The following is a 19,790-nucleotide window of genomic DNA, read 5'->3' as shown; positions in this document are numbered from 1 at the left end:
AAGTACTTTAATATATTCCACGGTGCTTTGTTTTGTGTTATATGTTGTTGTTGTGTTATATATAATTTCGTTGTATGTAAATACAATGACAATAAAGGCTTTTCTATTCTATTCTACTTTCTATATTAAAGATATGCACATGACTAAGAATTAAGTAAAAATTTATTGTATCTGAAAAATATCTATCTCTCTCTGTCATGCACACATTCTCTCTCTCTCTCTGTCTCGCTCACACACATCATGGCACATATTAAAGAAATACAGTACATACGACTAATAATTAGCACTGTGTGTGATTTATTTGAACAAGTCTCCCTCTCTCTTCTCTCCCTCTCTTTCAGACCCAATCATGGTACAGGGATGCTGCCCCTTGTGCTGCCACAGCTCCCCCATACTACGTTTCTTTTTTTTAATGATTTATTTTTGGGCTTTTTATGCCTTTAATTGGTAGTGCAGTTAAGAGTGGGACAGGAAATGAGAGGGAGAAGAGGTGGGGAGTAGACAGGAGAAATTACATCAGCCGGAATCGAACCTGTGTCAAGCCCGAATGTGGTCGGGGCTACTGGTTGCGCCCCATACTACTGCGTAGGGCCAATAGTTTTCCACGAAACGGACGGAATACGCGGAATGGACCATCTGACAAGGAATGGACCATTGAAAACGGAATTGCAACTTTTCAAACGGAAACATAATTTTGTGCGTCAAAATCGCCCAAAACCCCCTGTATTTTACCCTGTAAGACTGAATGTCTTTCAAATAAACACAACAACGATCGCAACAATGAACAAACATTAACAAAAGCAGTCAGAAAATGTCACGTCTGCGCTGAACTCTGCTCCGGCCACGCCCCCCTTTTCAACGGTAGTCACGTTCTTTTGGTCATCTTCCCATCGCATTCAAAACAAAAAATGTTAAGTCTTCTGTTCTGTTGATGGCTGGCAAACATCAATCTAAGAAGGGCACGTATTATTCACTGAGTTACCAAAGCAGTCTTCTTTATGGGACTAATTAGGCACTGCACTGAATTACATTAAAGGCACCCAGTGCAACTTTATGTAAACATTCAATGAAAAATAAACATTCAATTTCTTGTCTTTTTTACCCGTAGTAGGTTTCAATAACTCCATACCATTACATATCGACCTTCAAGGAGCAAAGATGAGACGTCGTTGTGTGGTGAGAACTGATAGAAAATCGTAAACAACAACAATCGCCGGTGGGGAGAGGCCATTTTTCAATTGACTGGAATCCTGCTTAATTTATTGTAGGTTACAAAAAAATGAAGAAAATGGCGGCGATTGTTGTTGTTATCGATTTTCTATCAGTTCTCACCACACAACAACGTCTTATCTTTGCTCCTTGAATGTCGATATGCAATCGTATGGAGTTATTGAAACTTACTACGTGTAAAAAAGACTAGAAATTGAATGTTTATTTTTAAGCCTTGAAAGTTGCATTGGGTGCCTTTAACATGAGTTATTGCTACACAATAACAATTACACAACTAATATTACTAGATACATATAATAGTGGACATTACACTAGGCAACATGGATCTCATTCATATCTCATCCAGGCGAAATCTTAACAGGATTGAACCCATCTTTATTTCAGCGTATCAACATAAGAACAGAACATAGCTAAATCTCCGCTTAGCATGCTAATCACTACTAATAGCACTAGCAGGTAGCCCAAAATTTGGTCATGCCCTGATGATCCAGATATAGCGACAAAGTCGCTAAGTTGGCAACACTGCTGAGAGAGCTACACTACCGCAGACAGCGTTGCCAGGCAACATCACTATCAACACAGTTTTTCATACAGTTAACAGAAAGCCATTTTACGGCTGTTTTTTTTTACGAGGAAAACACGGAATCACCAAAGACGTAACACGGAATTTGATTTTTTTTGACGCGCAAAACTATTGGCCCTAACTGCGTTTTCTCATTACGACAACATCAGGAGCAACTGTTGCAAGATGTTCCAACACGGTGGAATTCCACCCTTGAGATGCTCAAGTGTGTGAGGCGCAACAGAGACGCACTGCACACAACGCTGTCTCAGCAGAAACCAAATCTGGCCCTCCCAACCTATGCTGAATATGTTGGCAAAGCTAGAGAAACTGCTGGAGCCATGCAGGTATGGTCTACAAAGATAGCGTGTTCATGATCTGGCATGCAAGTTCTTTTTAATGTCATTTTGTATTTAAGAAACACGTGCCCTTAAATGTAATGAACTTTAATTAAGAACTTTAAAAATGTGTAATCTGAGTTAAATTCATTTTTCTCTAATTTGTATTGCTCTGTTTCTGTCTGCCTGCCTCTGTGTCTCTATGTGTGTGTGTGTGTGTGTGTGTGTGTCTGTCTCTCTCTCTCTCTGTGGAGGTACATCACTGAGCTCCTTGGTGGGGATAAGTATGTTTCCGGCTCTGTGGTTCAACCTGCCCTGTTCCACCTCCAGCACGCGATGAAGATCTGAGATGATGATCCTGCTTATATTGTGCGATTCAAGGCTGGCTTCACTAAGGACCTCAACCAGCGGAGGGAGAAAATAAACCTGGAATGGCTTTAGGTATGTCAGACTGACCAGCAGATAACTGCATTGTTTCACCATTATTAGACTGTTAAGCCAGTAGATCGGTCAATGAATAGATAAATGAGTCATGAAGAAATATGGAGGTTGGATTTGGAAAGTGACATTTTCATCAATCAATAACTATTATTTTGTATTCATCGAAGCTGGCGACTGGTCTAGATCCATGGTTTAAGGACCTCAAGTGCTTGTCCACTCCAGAGCAGAGAGGGAGCCACTGGGGGAAAAGCTACGTGAGTCGGTGAAGGAAGTTATTACTCTTATATTGAGATGAAAAATCTAGTTGGTCTTGTTTCTAGCTAAATTGTACTTACCTAGTGCTCTTTGGTAAGGTTATTTTTGACTTATTTCAAGCAAATATTACTTATTTTAAGAAATCTTAACAAGCCAAATTTGCTTAACGCACTGGCAGCCAAATTTGCTTGTTTTAAGCAAAATCCTGCTTAAATATGTAATTATTTGTCTTAAATCTAGAGGGGCATTTTTTGCAGTGCACTCACTTTGGGAGCCACTGGGGGGAAAGCTACGTGAGTCGGTGAAGGAAGAAGAACCTGCTCTGCAGTCACCTGGGGAGGAGAACCCTGAGCCACACGAGAAGAAAACATTCCTGCTGCTAGATAGATAGATAGATAGATAAATACTTTATTAATCCCGTGGGGAAATTCTGGGATCTTGCAGCTCTCACATATTTATAATAATTACAAACAATATATACAGACATTACAAACAATACAATTCAGCTATGTACATGGTGTAAAGTGCATAATAGTTAAAGTTTCATGGCAGCTGGGACGAATGACCTCCTATGTCGCTCAGTCCTTGATCTTATCGTGTTAAGCCGCCCGCTACGGAGGCTGCTTGACTGTCCTGCCAGGACATGGTGGAGGGGGTGATTAACTGCTACTGATGGGGTCAGACTCAGAATCGGATGAGGAGACACCGGAAGACAATACTGTGGAGAGGTACAAGGTAGAGCCCAGTGCCAGCTTAGATCAGTTTCCACTGAAGGGGTGGCCCGAGCACACTGCTGTCTATGGTAAGATGGCCCACACTGCCCATAAATACTTGGGGACTCCTGCCACAACTGTCCCATGTGAGAGACTTTTTTCTTTAGCAGGCCATATTGTGCAGAAGAGGAGATCTAGTTTGTCACCAGAAAATGTGAACAAGCTGGTCTGCCTGAGTGATTGGTGGAAGAAGGAGAAATGGAACTTGGACTTGCACTGTTAAAGGACATGTTTCTCAAAACACATATCTGAAACATAAATGCAAGAGTTTCCCATGCATGGTCATACTCTTCCAGTAATACTTTGCCTCAGTAAAGAAGTGCAATTGCAAGGAATGAGTAGTCTGGGAAGTCTCGCCCCTCTTTTTCCGGCCAATTTCATTTTGCCTCCAATGAAATGCAGTGAAGGGGCGGGGAATTCCCAGACAAAGGAATGAGAGAATATTTATTGCCTAATTTTCTTATTGTTACTCACTCTGAATCACTGGAGAAGAAAGCCCAGCGGCGCCTCTACTTCCTCCGCAAGCTCAAGAGAACAAAAGCTCCCATTCCCATCCTGAACACTTTCTACTGGGGCACCATTGAAAGCATCCTGTCCAGCTGCATCACTGTGTGGGGCAGTAGCTGCACTGAACACAGCAAGAAAGCACTGCAACGCATAGTGAACACAGCTGGTAAGATCATTGGTGCCCCACTCCCTTCCTTGCAACACATTTACACCACCCGCCTCACCCGGGAAGCTACATCGATTGCGAGTGACACCAGCCACCCCGCACACAGTCTGTTCAGTCTCCTTCCCTCTGGAAGAAGGTGTAGGAGCCTCCGTTGCTGCACCACCAGACTTAGAAATGGCTTCATACACCAAGCTGTCAGGAAGCTCAATTCTCTCCCCTCACTCCCCCCAGCCATATCCTCCAGTCTGACAGAAAGCTGAACCCCCTAAACCCCCACCCTCCCCCAAATATAATCACTCAGGTTTCTGCACTTTTAGCACTTGTTGACACTCTTCCAGTACTACTTTGCCTCAGTAAAGAAGTGTAATTTGCAAGGAATGAGAGCAAGTGATATGAAATATTTATTGCCTAATTTTGTCATTGCTATTGTTACTACATTTTTGTTATCAAATGTTTTATATGTCACTTTGGGCAAAACCACCTTCTTAAATCCTAAACAATAACTATACAGTACCAGTCAAAAGTTTGGACACACCTTTCACCTTTGAGAAGTGTTTTCTTTACTTTTATTATTTTCTACATTGTAGATTAATACTGAAGGCATTTAAACTACGAAAAAACACATTATGGAATGATGTACTAAACAAAAAAAAAGTGGTATCTACCATGTAGAAAATACAAAAAAAAAGTAAAGAAAAAACTTCCCAAAAAATGAGATGTGTCCAAACTTTTGACTGGTATCCTACTGCATATAACATTGTGGGGCACATATGGTTCCCATCACAGGAGGAGCCTTTCGATTTCGCTGGATGGACAGCCCATTCTCGGAGAAGGTGTGGCCAGTCCAGTGTCTAAAAGTCTGCGTCTCCTTTTCTTTCAGACAGAGAGCACCGAAATGGCTGTGGTTGACAGATCTATAAAGGTCTCCTTCATCAGAATAAACATCATACACATAGTAAGTTTCACTGTTCTCTAAACTACTTGCATGCCCTTAAAATTAAATGTATACACTGAAAATGGCATTGTTGTACCAATGCATTAAAAACTAAAATCTTGCTTTAATCTTCTCTTGTTTCCTTTAGGTTTTAGCTTTTTTTCAGATTTTTTTAGCTGGTGTGATTTTTACGCTAGATAGTATTCTGGGTAACATAGATTTCTTGGGCATGGGCACGGTAAATATACACATCCCATCATATTCTTTCTCAGTTTGTCACAAATGTCTTAACCACACCTTACTCTATACTCTATAGACAACAACCAACACAACCACAACCAACACAACCAAAACATCTAGTTTGATGTATTGTACGCTGCACTATGTTGTCTATTTATTTTATCTGTGTATTTATTTTATTTATTTTTCAAATGTGATATTATTAATTTATTTTTTCATGTTCATGTATATACTTGAATGCTATTCCCACTACCTTGCTGCTTTGGCAATTGAATTTCCCTCATGGGATTAATACAAGTTTATATATCTTATCTATCTATCTATATTCATTATATCCAGACGTTAGAGGTGCTGAATGACACAGAGTAACCCTTCAACACTTTTTAGAGAATGATGGCAGTATCAATCGGGTTGGGTTCATGTCCCTTGGCGGTGGCTATCCTTGGTATCCATGGTGCAAGAAAAGAGAAGAAGTGGCCCCTGATCTTGGTGAGGACCCAACTCTTCAGAGAGCACCTCCCTTCCTAACTTGGCTTAACTTGCACTTAAGCAGTGACAGTCCCGCACTTCTTTTTCTTTCCATTTCGTTTTCTATTTCTTGAAAGAAAAAAAAAAGCAGTATTTATTGTTACACCAGGATTTATTGCTCTTAGCTTGACTGTTCTCTCCTTTCTACGTCGCTTTGGACAAAAGTGTCTGCTAAATGTAAATGTAAGGATAATGCATTGACATTTGCATATTGATATAGCATCATCATCATTATTATCACCCCAACAAATGGATTTTCTGCTACAAATTTGTATTCTTCTTTGAAGATGTGAAATAAATATGCCCAATCCTTGATATGTATCCCTTTTTAGTTTATTACACTAAATGTGGTGGGTCTGACCATAGTGGGGGTACTGGTAAGTATGTTTTGCTACTCAAAACGTATTCAATAGCCTCGTCTCATGCATACTGAAGCACAATTAATGGACCTACTGTACTCTAATATACACTATGATATAAATATTGTCCAAGAACTGATATGTGTACCTTACTTATTATGTGAAAAAGTTTAATGGTACACAAGAATATGCTATGGTACAAATGTACAAATTATTGGAATGACGGAAGTACAGAGATAATATGTATGTTTGAAATTAGAAATAACAAACGATCCTTACACTATATTTGACCTTAAGCCTGCAGTGTTTTACAGTCCAAAGGATACTAATAATACACATTCTATGATGGTCTGCACTATGTATCATTTTTAAAGCAAACTTAGTATCAAGGAATAGTGCAATATGAAAAGTATATTCATCTGAAGTATTTAGCTTCCTAACTTGTTTCATGTCATTTCACCAGATTGATTCATCTTTAAACCATGTGCATTTTTCTGTTTATATAATTATTTTTGTTTTATTATTTTTGAATGACAGTTTATCCGGTTGAGGAGTTTCGAAGCTGGATGGGCTGTCATGTGCTTTAGCCTTGCTGCCTTATGGGTATGGACAAACTACATTATTGTCACAGCACCACATTGAAGCTATTAAAGATTCTTAGAGAGAGCATGGTGGGAGGTGAAGATCCCTGCCTCAACAGTACATCAGTATAAATAGGGGCGACAGTGGTACAGAAGGTAGAGAAGTCGTTTAGTCGTTTAGTAATCAGAAGGTTGCTAGTTTGATCCTTGAGCAAGACACTGAACCCCTGATTGCTCCTGATGGCCAGTGTGCCATCAGTGTAAAATGTCTATACATCTTTGTAAGTCACTTTGGATAAAAGCTTCTGCTTAATGATGATTAAATGAAATTAAATGTAAATGTAAATACTACACAATGAACATGAACATTTTGCAATTTTGTTTCATGGATGTTACTTCTTTTGGAAATCCGTTTCAGTTCACTGGGATTATCCTGGCAGCCATGATCATGTATCAGATCCACAGCCGGCAGCCTGCCATGTCAGATAGATACAGAAGATACTTCTTGACATTGAGGGAAAACCCCAGGATACTCTCAGATGTTGACGATAATCCCCAAAGATACTCTGAGACGTTGAGGGAAGACTCCAGGATACTCTCAGATGTTGACGATAATCCCCCAAAATACTCTCAGATGTTGAGGGTCGACCCCAGCATACTCTCAGATGTTGACGATAATCCCCCAAAATACTCTCAGATGTTGAGGGTCGACCCCAGCATACTCTCAGATGTTGACGATAATCCCCCAAGATACTCTCAGACGTTGAGGGAAGACCCCAGGATACTCTCAGATGTTGACGATAATCCCCCAAGATACTCTGAGACGTTGAGGGAAGACCCCAGGACACTCTCAGATGTTGACGATAATCCCCCAAGATACTCTGAGACGCTGAGGGAAGACCCCAGGACACTCTCAGATGGTTTTTTTTTATAGTTTGTTGTTGATGATGTAATGGCCTTGTAACATCATAATAAACCATTGGTAATCTCCACAGCCCCTCGTAGAACCATGCAGGTAGAGGTGAGTCGTACGATCATCAGATTAGAAAGGGCGTGTCTCTCGTGAAGTCGTACGAGGTGAATTGGATAACCATGCCGATGCCTTTAGACGTTACTTTCCTAGACCAATGAGGGACTAGGCGTCTGCGTTAATTACCAGAGTAGATTGTGACAGAGAATTCCAGAGAACAATGGGTCCATTCCGGAGTTCGGGTTTTTCCACAGAAACCCATCTCTGCCCTACATAACAATCAGGACCAGGTCAGTACATGTCCTGTCATTTTCATTTTGTACGCAACTCTATCTACATTCACCATGTCCTGTGGTTGAATGCACTGAGTAACACAGAATAATAGTTGGACACGTTTAAGAATCATATCTGGGATTTCGTGGGGGGCACCACTCTGGCTTAGGGTGACAGGCATCTGTGTGGAGACCATTTCCGTGGGCGTTCAAGCCCGTATATGGTCGGGGCTACTGCTTGCGCCACAGTGGCCCCCGGCCATCTGCTACTCTGGTATCAGTGGTGCCCTCCAGAATTATTGGCACCCTTAGTGAATATGAGCAAAACAGGCTATGAAAAAAATGTCTTTGCTGTTTATCCTCTTGGTCTTCCACTCAAAATATTCACAAAAATCTTACCCTTTCATTGTGAAATTATTGAAAGAAAAAAATGTTTGACATTAAATAAATATTTTTCTCCAAAACATGTGTGCCAGAATTATTAGCACCCCTAGAAAATATCATAATTAAAATGTATCTGAATATATTTCCAATCATGTTTTACATTTTTAAGTTCACTTGTTTGATTATGAACTCTTTAGTGGTCAACCATGACTTCCTGTTTCACTGGGGTATAAATATGAGTGTCACACAGGCCAAATTCCCTAAGTCACTCATCACTATGGGAAAGACCCATGAACACAGTGGCTGTGTTCAAACCGGACACTTTACGAAGTACACTGCAAAACAGAGCACTGCAATACAGTACACTGCAATACAGAGCACTGCAATACAGTACACTGCAATACAGTGCACTTACATCTGTAGTGCGTTCTGACGCTGATTAGTGTTGTCTCAAATGGAACACTGACAGACGCAAATGTGCAAGCCTTTTAGGTTTGAAAATCACAGCTGGAGAATTGAAGCGGTTTGGTCTTGGGTTCAGAAAGTCTCCAAAACTACCATCAGATGCCACATGCATCACCAAGTTGTTTGGGTGGGTTGCCAGAAAAAAAGCCTCTGCTGTCAATCAACAACAAACTAAAGCGCCTACAATTGCCAAAAGTTACTGGGACATTCAATGGGCCCAACTCGCTGGTCTCCGTCACAATCGCCTAACAGAAATGAATGGCATACGACTGTCCAGGTTTTTTTTTTTAATGCACTGCCCATCATACACTTCACGTATCTTTACTTACAGTCCTTGTGTTATAGCTCGCTAACGAGTATCTTGTAAGCGCCTAAACCCAGCCCTGTTGAAATGTTCTTACTTTGTTAATGACAAACTTGTGAGTCAACAACTTCCCTAACACAACCCAACGTCAAGCAAGTGCAACACAAGAAAGAAAATTGCGATAAGTTCCTTACTTGTCCAGCAGAAGGACGGCCACCTCGAAATCATGGGTCATGCATTTAGTCTCTTTTAGCTCTCGCCAACGGTCAAAAGCTGCTCCAAGCGCGACTCTAGTCCGGTCTCTTGCTTTATCGGTCTCTCTTTTACGCTTCCTTGCTTCATATGATGGAGGGTTCTTTGCTGGCATGATGTTTATACTGAGATTACTACGTTAGCTTTTTCTTACAGCTCGCGGGAAGGGGTCAAATTGTTATCGCGAGAGGTCCTGCCATAGAGCACTACGTCGTTCTGGTGGGGGGCGGGGCTAGTGGGCGGTTTATCAAACGTACATAGCTCCGTTAAGCGTACGGGCAAGGTATGGGCAGTGGCACAAAGGCCATTCTCCATATTAAACATCATTGTACCTCCAAAATGATTTTGAAGTTGTTCTTTTAAGATGCAAAGTTTCCATAGTGTAGATAGTACCTATCTATTATATTCTTTGTTCTTTTAACATTTGTCTGCTCTTGGCTTTTAGGGTATGCTGTTTCAGTCAACGGAGTTATGCACATTTTGAACTAAACCATAATATGTATGTTTGAAATTAGAAATAACAAACGATCCTTACACTATATTTGGCCTTACGCCTGCTGTGTGTTACAGTCCAAAGGATACTAATAATACACATTCTATGATGTTCTGCACTATGTATCATTGTTAAAGCAAACTTAGTATCAAGGAATAGTGCAATATGAAAAGTATATTCATCTGAAGCATTTAGCTTCCTAACTTGTTTCATGTCACTTTACCAGATTGATTCATCTTTAAACCATATGCATTTTTCTGTTTAAATAATTATTTTTGTTTTATTATCTTTGAATGACAGTTTATCTGGTTCGGTTTCCCTGCTGGATGCGCTTTCATCTTTAGCCTGGCTGCCTTATGGGTAGGACAAACTACATTATTGTCACAGCACCACATTCAAACTATAAAAGCATCGATTCAGAGTTCTGTTCCAAAACTAGTAAGCTAACAACCTAAAAGGCATGTAAAAACCTTGCAAACACCACCAACAGCCCAACTGACACTGAGAGAAGCTTGCCAACACACTAACTGGTGTCTTTTGGCAGTTTAGTTGTCAATGTCATGCATGTGAAAGCTTTTCTTCCATTTTTGCAGGGTGTACCAGCCCGTTACAAAGAACCAATAGGGCATATCCTTGATAGCTAGTGGGGAAAACACAGGTGTTTATCTGTCCTTCACATGACCATGTGCTATCAAAATGAATATGAGGATGGTACCAAAACTAGTTGCCTATAAAACCATACCTTAAAAAGTGTCAAATTGTTGCATAGTGTTACTTTAAAGATTCTTAGAGAGCATGGTGGGAGGTGAAGCTACCTGCTTCAACAGTACATCAGTATAAATAAATACTACACAATAAATACTACACAATGAACATGAACATTTTGCAATTTTGTTTCATGGATGTTACTTCTTTTGGAAATCCGTTTCAGTCCACTGGGATTATCCTGGCAGCCATGATCATGTATCAGATCCACAGCCGGCAGCCTGCCATGTCAGATAGATACAGAAGATACTTCTTGACGTTGAGGGAATACCCCAGGATACTCTCAGATGTTGACGATAATCCCCAAAGATACTCTGAGACGTTGAGGGAAGACCCCAGGATACTCTCAGATGTTGACGATAATCCCCCAAGATACTCTCAGACGTTGAGGGAAGACCCCAGGATACTCTCAGATGTTGACGATAATCCCCCCAGATACTCTGAGACGTTGATGATAATCCCCCAAAATACTCTCAGATGTTAACGATAATCCCCCCAGATACTCTGAGACGTTGATGATAATCCCCCTAGATACTCTCAGATGTTGGGGGTCGACCCCAGCATACTCTCAGATGTGCCCCATGAGCAGCAGGTCAGCAGAGAGCTGGACATAGTGAGCGGAGAGCTGGACATAGTGAGCAGAGAGCTGGACATAGTGAGCAGAGAGCTGGACATAGTGAGCGGAGAGCTGGACATAGTGAGCGGAGAGCTGGACATAGTGAGCAGAGAGCTGGACATAGTGAGCAGAGAGCTGGACATAGTGAGCAGAGAGCTGGACATAGTGAGCAGAGAGCTGGACATAGTGAGCAGAGAGCTGGACATAGTGAGCAGAGAGCTGGACATAGTGAGCAGAGAGCTGGACATAGTGAGCGGAGAGCTTGACACGCAGGAGTCTACCAAATCACCACACAGCTAAAGCCACATATAACAATTAAGTCAAAATGTCTGTGATGTATCTGAAAAATCTTTGCCTCTCTCTCCGTCATTTCACTTAGTCTCTCTCTCACACACACATCAAACACACACTCACATAAGGGCACATGATATGCACATGACTTAGAATTAAGTAAAAATGTATTGTATCTGAAAAATATCTGTCTCTCTCCGTAATGCATTTATTCTCTGTCTCTCTCTGTCATGCTCAAATTCTCTCTCTCTCTCGCATACACACGCATGATGGCACATATTAAAGAAATACAGTACATACGACTAAGAATTAGCACTGTGTGTGATTTATTTGAACAAGTCTCCCTCTCTCTTCTCTCTCTCTCTTTCAGACCCAATCATGGTACAGGGATGCTGCCCCTTGTGACACAGCTCCCCCATACTACGTCCAGGCACTGGGCTCTGTAAAGCGCCTTGAAACAATTTAATTGAATTGTGCTCCAGAAATGGTGTGAAATGAGTCATCCCTAGACCTCGTGTGAATGGAGTGTGTGTGAGTGTGTGTGAGTGTGTGTGTGTGTGTGTGTGTGAGAGGATGGTGATAGCGGTGTTGAGGTATCAGGAGTGATGGGAATGAAGCATTTTATACAGTGATGTCTGCACACACACTGTGGTAGGGGAATCATAGCTAGGGGAAATATTTTACAGGGTAAGGCGGAATCTATGAAGCAGCACTATGGTTCTGACTGAGCTTAAGACTTTTATTCCTTTTATTACTTTTATCATGATTTTAGTCATCTAAGAAGCCTATCAGAACACCAGGTTCTGATACGATGTTGATCATTTTGTATTGATCTTTTACTCCATGTATTGCTCCTGCCGCTGGCTTTTATTGATTTTATGTAAAGCACTTTGAATTGCAACTCTTGTACAAAATGTGCTATATAAATAAAGTCTTACTTACTTACCGTCGCCAGCTTAAAAAAGTAGGCTTTAATAATAAACAAAAGAAAAACTAGAGGCACAATGATCTAGACAGGGATTTGACTCGGGATAAACCCATGATAATCCCAGGTCCAATGAAAGGAATGAGAACAAAACGTGATTTTTAATGTTTATTTCTCCTCCTTACAAAAGTCACAGTTGTTGAGTCCATTAGTCTACTCCATATGTGGAGCTGATGGTGGCCTTACACTGCAGCACTGATTCATGACTCCTCCCCTTCAGTCAGAATACTACTACCCCTCTCATACAGGGGTACACATGACAGCAGGCAGTCAGTCCACATTCAACCAGTGCTGTTCCCAGACAGAGATGGTTATATCCATCTAGCCCCATGAGACCAGTGCTGTCATTGCTCCTGCAGACAGCCTGACCCAGGTCTACTGCAGGGGTCCTGTCCTCAGTCTTATCCAGTCGTTCACAGGCACATCGTGGAGAGCTCTGCACTTCCTCGTTCAGGCACATAGCATTCAGTCAGTCCTTATCAACCAGGCCCTGAGCGTGTGGTCGAGTCACTCCCCATCCTCCTCCTCCTCCTCCTCCTCACCCCACGCCCACTCTCCGTCTCTGGGTTTATGTTTGCGCTGCACGTGGTTCTTGAGGCTGACGTTGTGGTTGAAGCACTGCCCACAGTCCTGGCACTTGAAGGGTTTCTCCCCTGTGTGGACGCGCATGTGGGACTTGAGGTGCCCTGATTGGTTGAAGGTGCGGTCGCAGAGCTTGCAGCTGTATGGCTTCACCCCCGTGTGGACGGCCATGTGTCGCTCGAGCTTGCAGGCCTGTTTGAAGGTCCTGTTGCAAACCTTGCAAACAAAAGTGTTGAAAACCCGGTGTGTCTTTCTGTGCGCGCTGCGACTGTAGCAGTCTGGGAACCTGAGGGGGCAGTGCGTGCAGGAGAACTTCAGTTCCTCGTTCTGATGGATCTTCTCGTGCTCGATCTTCTGTTTACGGAACGTGAAGCGCTTGAGGCAGTAGTTGCAGCGCACGATGTTGGGTTTCCCTTTCAGGTGGACCCAGGTCATGTGGCTCAGAAGGCCCTTCTGACTGCGGAAGCCTTTCCCGCAGACGAGGCACGAGTTGGGTCTGGCCTTGTGCTCGCAGATGTGTGGAGGTCCGCCGCTCACCTTGTTTCTCATGGTGATGAACTTGCCACAGTCCGGGCAGGGCTCCCGGAACTGCTTGATGCCGTGGCACTGACGGGCGTGCTTCTGGAAGCTGTCCAGATCACCGAAGCACACAGCCAGCTCCTGGAAGTTCAGTGCCCCATGCGCCTGGTTGCTGCTGCTGCTGCTGCTGGTGGTGGTGGTGTCCTGGTTGCTGTTGGTGGTGTTGGTGTTGGTGTTGGTGGTGGTGTCCTGGCTGTTACTGGTGGTGGTGGTGGTGGTGTCCTGGCTGTTACTGGTGGTGGTGTCCTGGTTGCTGGTGGTGTCCTGGTTGTTACTGGTGATGGTGGTGGTGGTGTCCTGGTTGCTGGTGGTGTCCTGGTTGTTACTGGTGATGGTGGTGGTGGTGGTGTCCTGGTTGTTGGTGGTGTTGGTGGTGGTGTCCTGGTTGGTGTTAGACTCTTGGTTGCCAGGGGCGGAGTCCCTCTGGGCACCATGTTTGGTGCCACACTGAAGGCATCCGTAGATCCGTCTGTGGCGCAGGCCGTAGCAGCTGCGTGTGAAGTCTGCATTGCAGTTACTGCACCACACCATGGGAGGCTCAAGCTCAGGCTCCTTGCTGGCCTCGGGCTTAGATCCCGCAGTGGAACCCTCACCTCCAGACCGACTCCAAGCCTTCTCAGACTTAATGACCCACTCTTCATCGCAGTCATCCTCCGCCGCCTCCTCCTCATCTTCTTCCTCCTCCTCCTCCTCCTCTTCTTCCTCCTCCTCCTCGACGGTCATTCCCTCCCCAGAGGAAGAGGGATCATCTTTATCCTCTGTGCTGGTGTGTCTCTGGCCATCCATGCTGTCGTCTGAGCCATCATATATGACCGTCACAACATCATCCCCCTGCACAGAACAAACACATGAACTCATAGTAAACCATTACTGTGCTAACATGAACCACAATATTGAATTGTTTGTCGCAATAACGTCATAGGTGACAACATGTGTCCATGTCATTATAATGTAATACATGACAATTTATCACTACTTTTTTTATTACATAATTCCATAGGCAATAGGGGATTATACAACAATAACATATGTGATGATGTCATTAATTAATAGACACATCACACACTCAAAGCACAAACCTCTTCCTCTGCTGACTCCGTGTCCGAGTCTCCTAAAGACTTGATCACCGTCTCATCAACCACCTTTACAACACACACACACACACACACACACACACACACACACACCTTTAATCAAGAGCCTGATCTCAACAACCTTTACAACACACGTAAAAACACGGCTTTGATTGCTCTTGCTCAAAGATTTGATTTGTTTATTTGATGAAGATCATATCTACAAAAAGCTCAAATCTCATGGCGTGGTGCTCCTTTACTTTCACCCCTTTAAAATAATACACTAATCTTGTTTGAAATGTTGTTCTTCTACTAACCTTCTACTCATTTAACTTTTCACAGTAACAAAGATGATGTCCAGGTATGTTACTGTATGACAGCAGAGGCTCTGGGTTAACCGCATTTTCACTTACAGTATGTGTTAGTTAGGTTATTTATCCAAAGTGAATTATATTGCAATAATTTAATAATATAATATAATATAATTTAAAACACTCTGAAACACAGTTTTCTTTTACCATCACCATGATTCATCCATAGCTTATTAACGGACATGCCCCAACATTGCGCTGACCCCACAATGTTTGTGCTAAGAATCTTGCTCATGTTATCAAATTCGGAAAATGATTTAGCTTATTTAGACGATGGGACTCAATCTTCAGGCCATACTGCAGGCTCGCTGGTGTAGCATGTGCATGTTAGCAGTGGAGCCTCACCTCCTGACTGTCTGCTGGGTCTCTGATGATCTGGTCGGTCGGGTGGCTGACCCAGTTCCTGCTGTAGTGGCACTGCTGACACTTCTGCGTGACGTAGAAGAACCAGCCGTCGCGCTCCGTACTGATGCTGCACTCACTGCAACACGCTAAGCACTTCTGGAACAGCTGCAGCAGGCACTCCAGCTTCACGACCACCTCGTCTGCACTAACAAGGAGCACAAAACAAGAGAATCAGAGTCTCACCATCACCTGTGAGATACAGTGGTTAAAGGCACCCAGTGCAACTTTTGAGGCAAAAATAGACATTCAATTTCTAGTGTTTTTTACACGTAGTAAGTTTCAATAACTCCATACCATCACATATCGACATTCAAGGAGCAAAGATGAGACGTCGTTGTGTGGTGAGAACTGATAGAAAATCGTAAACAACAACAATCTTTATTTATTGGTGCCACCAATAATTAAAGCAGGATTCCCGTCTGCAATTCTCGGAGTTTGGGTGCCTTCAATAGCACTGGGCACAAGCTAGTCTGACACTCAATCACTCTCAGTATATTGCTGTTCAGACTTAATCAATCACTCTCCGTCTATCGACTTAATCAATCATTCCCAGTCTATTGCTGTTCAGACTTAATCAATCACTCTCAGTCTATCGACTTAATCAATCACTCTCAGTCTATCGACTTAATCAATCACTCTCAGTCTATCGACTTAATCAATCACTCTCAGTCTATTGCTGAATTCAAACACGTCACTGTGGCTGTCAAGTAGACAGAACGGCACTTTATAAGCACATTTTAATAATAAAAATGAATGATAAACCCTGTACCCTAAAGTCTCCTGTCAAAGGCCACCCTTATTTAAATTTTTCTTCATATTTTTCTTTATTTTCTTTTAATTAAAATAGTTCTGTTAAACTATTTTACAATGTATGTTTGTACGACATTTCTGTTACTGTATGTACAATATGTGTCTTACTTCCAATTAAGACCAAGTTTAAAAAAAAATGAATGATAAACGTGTCAGCTTACCTGCTGTGGTTCGAGACCATGTCACTGTTTAAAGGTGCAGCAGGTAAGAAGCTCCGGCCTCTTAATGTAGTTCCTGGTGACAGTGAATTCTGATCAAAACTGCAAAATGTACACAGTAAAATCACAAGTGTAAAATTTGAAGTGTTAATTCCCATAAACTCCTTAAGAGTTAACTTTACTCCTCTAAATGAGCCATGACTATCAGTGTAAGAGTTGATCATTAGGCCTTAGTTATATTCCCTTGTGGACGCACACACGGACAGCTGGGGACGCCATAGACACAGACACCATAGACACAGACAGCTGCGGACACCATGGACACATAGTTGCTCTTATTATACTTTTTAGTCTGCTCGTCTTCTGTCCATATGCAGTTGGTGCACTTGTAGCACCATGGCACAAAAACATTGGAGGGTGTGTGGCCTTCTGATGACGTTAACATCAGTCAGACCCTAGCAGCCCATGGCATACTCAAAGTACAGCCCTGACCTTAAAGTAAAGGTCCCTTTGATATGGATAGTGTAAAAGGCAGTTGAAACCTCTAGGGCAGGGGTGTCAAACTCAAATACAGAGAGGGCCGAAACAAAAAAAATGGGTGTAAATCGAGGGCCTGACAGTGGGGCAAGCGCTCCCTAAATTGACGTATGCTACCAACACGGTGGATGCTTTATTAATCCTGAGGGAAAATTAGGCAATCCAAATCAAATTTCACCGTTGCTCATTCAAATCAATGGAACTTTTTGCAACATTGTGAGGAGCAGGCGGGCCAGATGAAAGGGCTTGTCGGGCCTGATCAGGCCCCAGGGCCTTGAGTTTCACACATGTGCTCTAGAGGAAATAAAGGTCAATCCCTAACAGAGTTCCAGCTTTTCTGCCACACTGCCGCATAAGAGGACCAGATATCTAAAAAGGATTTTAAGGGGCATACATTCATGAAAGTTCATGTTAAGATAAATTAATGCATTTCTATTTCATAAAACTTTACAATGTAGTTCTGTGCCAAGAAGCCTCTCATGATTGGCTATTTTAGTGCCAAGTTATGATGAGTTCCTAATTCTAGAGATTATGGTTGCCACTTTCTCATTCTAATGTTGAAATGTTCTTTCTCATAACTGTTTAATGTTGCATCAAGATGTGTGCAAGCATGGCAGAACAGCTGATGAGTTTAATAACAGTGATTTTGAGAGTGTGTTTGGCTTCACCACTATATGGAGGCCACAGGCTAAAGCTAAGGCTGTAGCCTGAATAGTACAGTTTATCTCTTGGGCCATGTGAAAAAGATTATGTTGATCAGTAAAAATGAAGCAGTCAAACAGTTGTACACTTCTTGGCAAACTGCTTTGTTGATCTTTATTTTTCTTTCTATTGGCCGTTATTTAAAATGATAACTCTGCAAACTGCTTTACTCAGAAGGATGAAGAATAGATGTGCTATGAACAAGCAACTTTTGTTACTTCCGCTCAGCAGCGGAAGACAGTTGTCCACCCGGAAGTAGCACCAATACGTTTGTTTACCAACATTATGATTTGTCCCATTGGCCGGTTCACCAAACCTTTCACTAATTAACTTCGGTCTATCTTTGCCCACTAAGTGCCATTTCTTTTACTTGTAACTATTTATCTAAAGCTTTCATTTTCTTTGCAAGAGTAAACATAACTTTACACATTTAACGTTACTTTCCGTCAGCCGTAGGCTATTCGCTCTCAAACTACAGGCCCAGCTGTTGATTCAAATGTCCTAATGTAGGTTTTTAAACTTATATATGAAAGTAATAGAGAAATATAAATACCAGATGTGAAAGCACATCTTCCAAAACAACGGATTAAAATGAGCTGTTTCTATTATACAAAACAAGACACCGAAAAGCGCACAGGACCATATTTTGAAAGCTAGCGAAGCGAAAAGAGGAGGTAGTGTTACCTTTACCCAAGCAGTTAAGATTGTCAGGTGAAGTAATGTCACTTGGCAAAAAATATTCTGTGATCGCGGCTAGAAATCCTTAACAAACGTTATACAGACAGCCCCATGTCAACTCGGACGAGCAAGCTATGCCTGACTTAGCTAGGTTGTGGTTAAGCTAACTGTTGCTACAGTTGCAGCTGCATAGCTAGCACTTACATAAAGAGGACTAGGAGCGAAAAAAGGACTAGCGTATGGAACACTATGCTATTGAATGGTTCGATCGATCGGTTAACAATAACATTACCATGACAATGACAATACCATTGACATAACCCACCTGTCTAGCAGAAATAGAGAAACATCTTCATCCGTCTTCATGCATTTCAATTCTCTGAGGTCCCTCCACCGCTGGAAAGCCAATCCAATGTTTACGCGGCTCTTCGCCCTTGCCAGATCATATCCCTTCTTTTTCAATTTCTGTTCCTCTGATCGTATTCTCTTTGGTTGTCTTTTAGCGGCGGTTGTGTCCGGACGCTTATCGGCCATCTCTCCGTGTGCACGGTGGTGTGGACTGAAGTTCAGAACTCTAGCGCGTGCGCGATAGGCTGGAAATTCGCCCCTTCCCCCCCCCCCCCCCCCCCCCCCCCTCTGCTGTGCACGCGAATGAGAGAGCCCCTTGTTGCTGATTGGTTCACGGTGCAGTTTTGGCACCAACATTATAAAGTGCCAATGGCTTGATATGCAAACGCCACATGACCGATGCAGAACCGCAGAGAAAGAGTTAAATCACACTAGTTGATTTCATATTATTAATACAAACCAGGCCTTACCAAAATAGGCTTGCATGCTATGCAACTATAATATTATCTACCACTATACAAAAATACAGATGTCTATACTGCAACTATCCTCCTCCCCTGTTCCAAGCCTTCTACCAGGAGCTGCTGCAACCCATTGCAACAGTAATCCGTTGCATTGTTGTTACAACTACACTTCCTGTCCTGCCAACACATAAACACTGACAGTTCCTCCACAGTCCTTGTTTTCCTTGTGGCACTGCTATTGCTTCTGAAACCTTCACCTACCAGTTCCACCGATTGAAACTAGTACCCATAAGTGCCGTATTTTGGAGGTTTTGGAGGTTCCATCTCACAATCACCTAATCACCTTTTTGCGCAAAACTCAATCTCCCTTGG

The 19,790-nt window shown here is 42.5% G+C and overlaps 1 protein-coding gene across 3 annotated transcripts; it reads right to left on the bottom strand.

Moving 5' to 3' along the window:
• Window positions 1-12,806: 12,806 nt before the first annotated feature.
• Window positions 12,807-19,147, bottom strand: LOC308375815 (uncharacterized protein). 3 transcript variants are annotated; one of them, XM_080852002.1, is made up of 5 exons: window positions 18,932-19,147; window positions 16,693-16,791; window positions 15,662-15,866; window positions 14,952-15,014; window positions 12,807-14,703 (listed from the first exon to the last, which is right to left on the bottom strand). In XM_080852002.1, the coding sequence occupies exons 1-5, from the start codon at window positions 19,138-19,140 to the stop codon at window positions 13,219-13,221; spliced, it is 2,061 nt and encodes a 686-aa protein (XP_080708128.1). In that variant the 5' UTR covers window positions 19,141-19,147; the 3' UTR covers window positions 12,807-13,218. The 3 variants fall into 3 exon arrangements, with proteins under 3 accessions (XP_080708128.1, XP_080708129.1, XP_080708130.1); XM_080852003.1 differs by having other exon boundaries at window positions 16,693-16,752; XM_080852004.1 differs by having other exon boundaries at window positions 16,693-16,765; window positions 18,932-19,068.
• Between the last annotated feature and the right edge of the window lie 643 nt (window positions 19,148-19,790).

The sequence above is a fragment of the Sprattus sprattus genome (assembly GCF_963457725.1).
Source record: "Sprattus sprattus genome assembly, chromosome: 15".
Taxonomy (NCBI): Eukaryota; Metazoa; Chordata; class Actinopteri; order Clupeiformes; family Clupeidae; genus Sprattus; species Sprattus sprattus.
This window is presented reverse-complemented; position numbering and strand designations above follow the sequence as displayed.

Coding starts and splice junctions, on each gene's coding strand:
- LOC308375815 (XM_080852002.1), bottom strand. CDS start 19,140: ATGGCCGATAAGCGTCCGGACACAACCGCCGCTAAAAGACAACCAAAG. Junction 16,792..18,931: donor TCTCTATTTCTGCTAGACAG/GTGGGTTATGTC, acceptor TACATTTTGCAG/TTTTGATCAGAATTCACTGT. Junction 15,015..15,661: donor ACCCAGCAGACAGTCAGGAG/GTGAGGCTCCAC, acceptor TGTGTTGTAAAG/GTGGTTGATGAGACGGTGAT.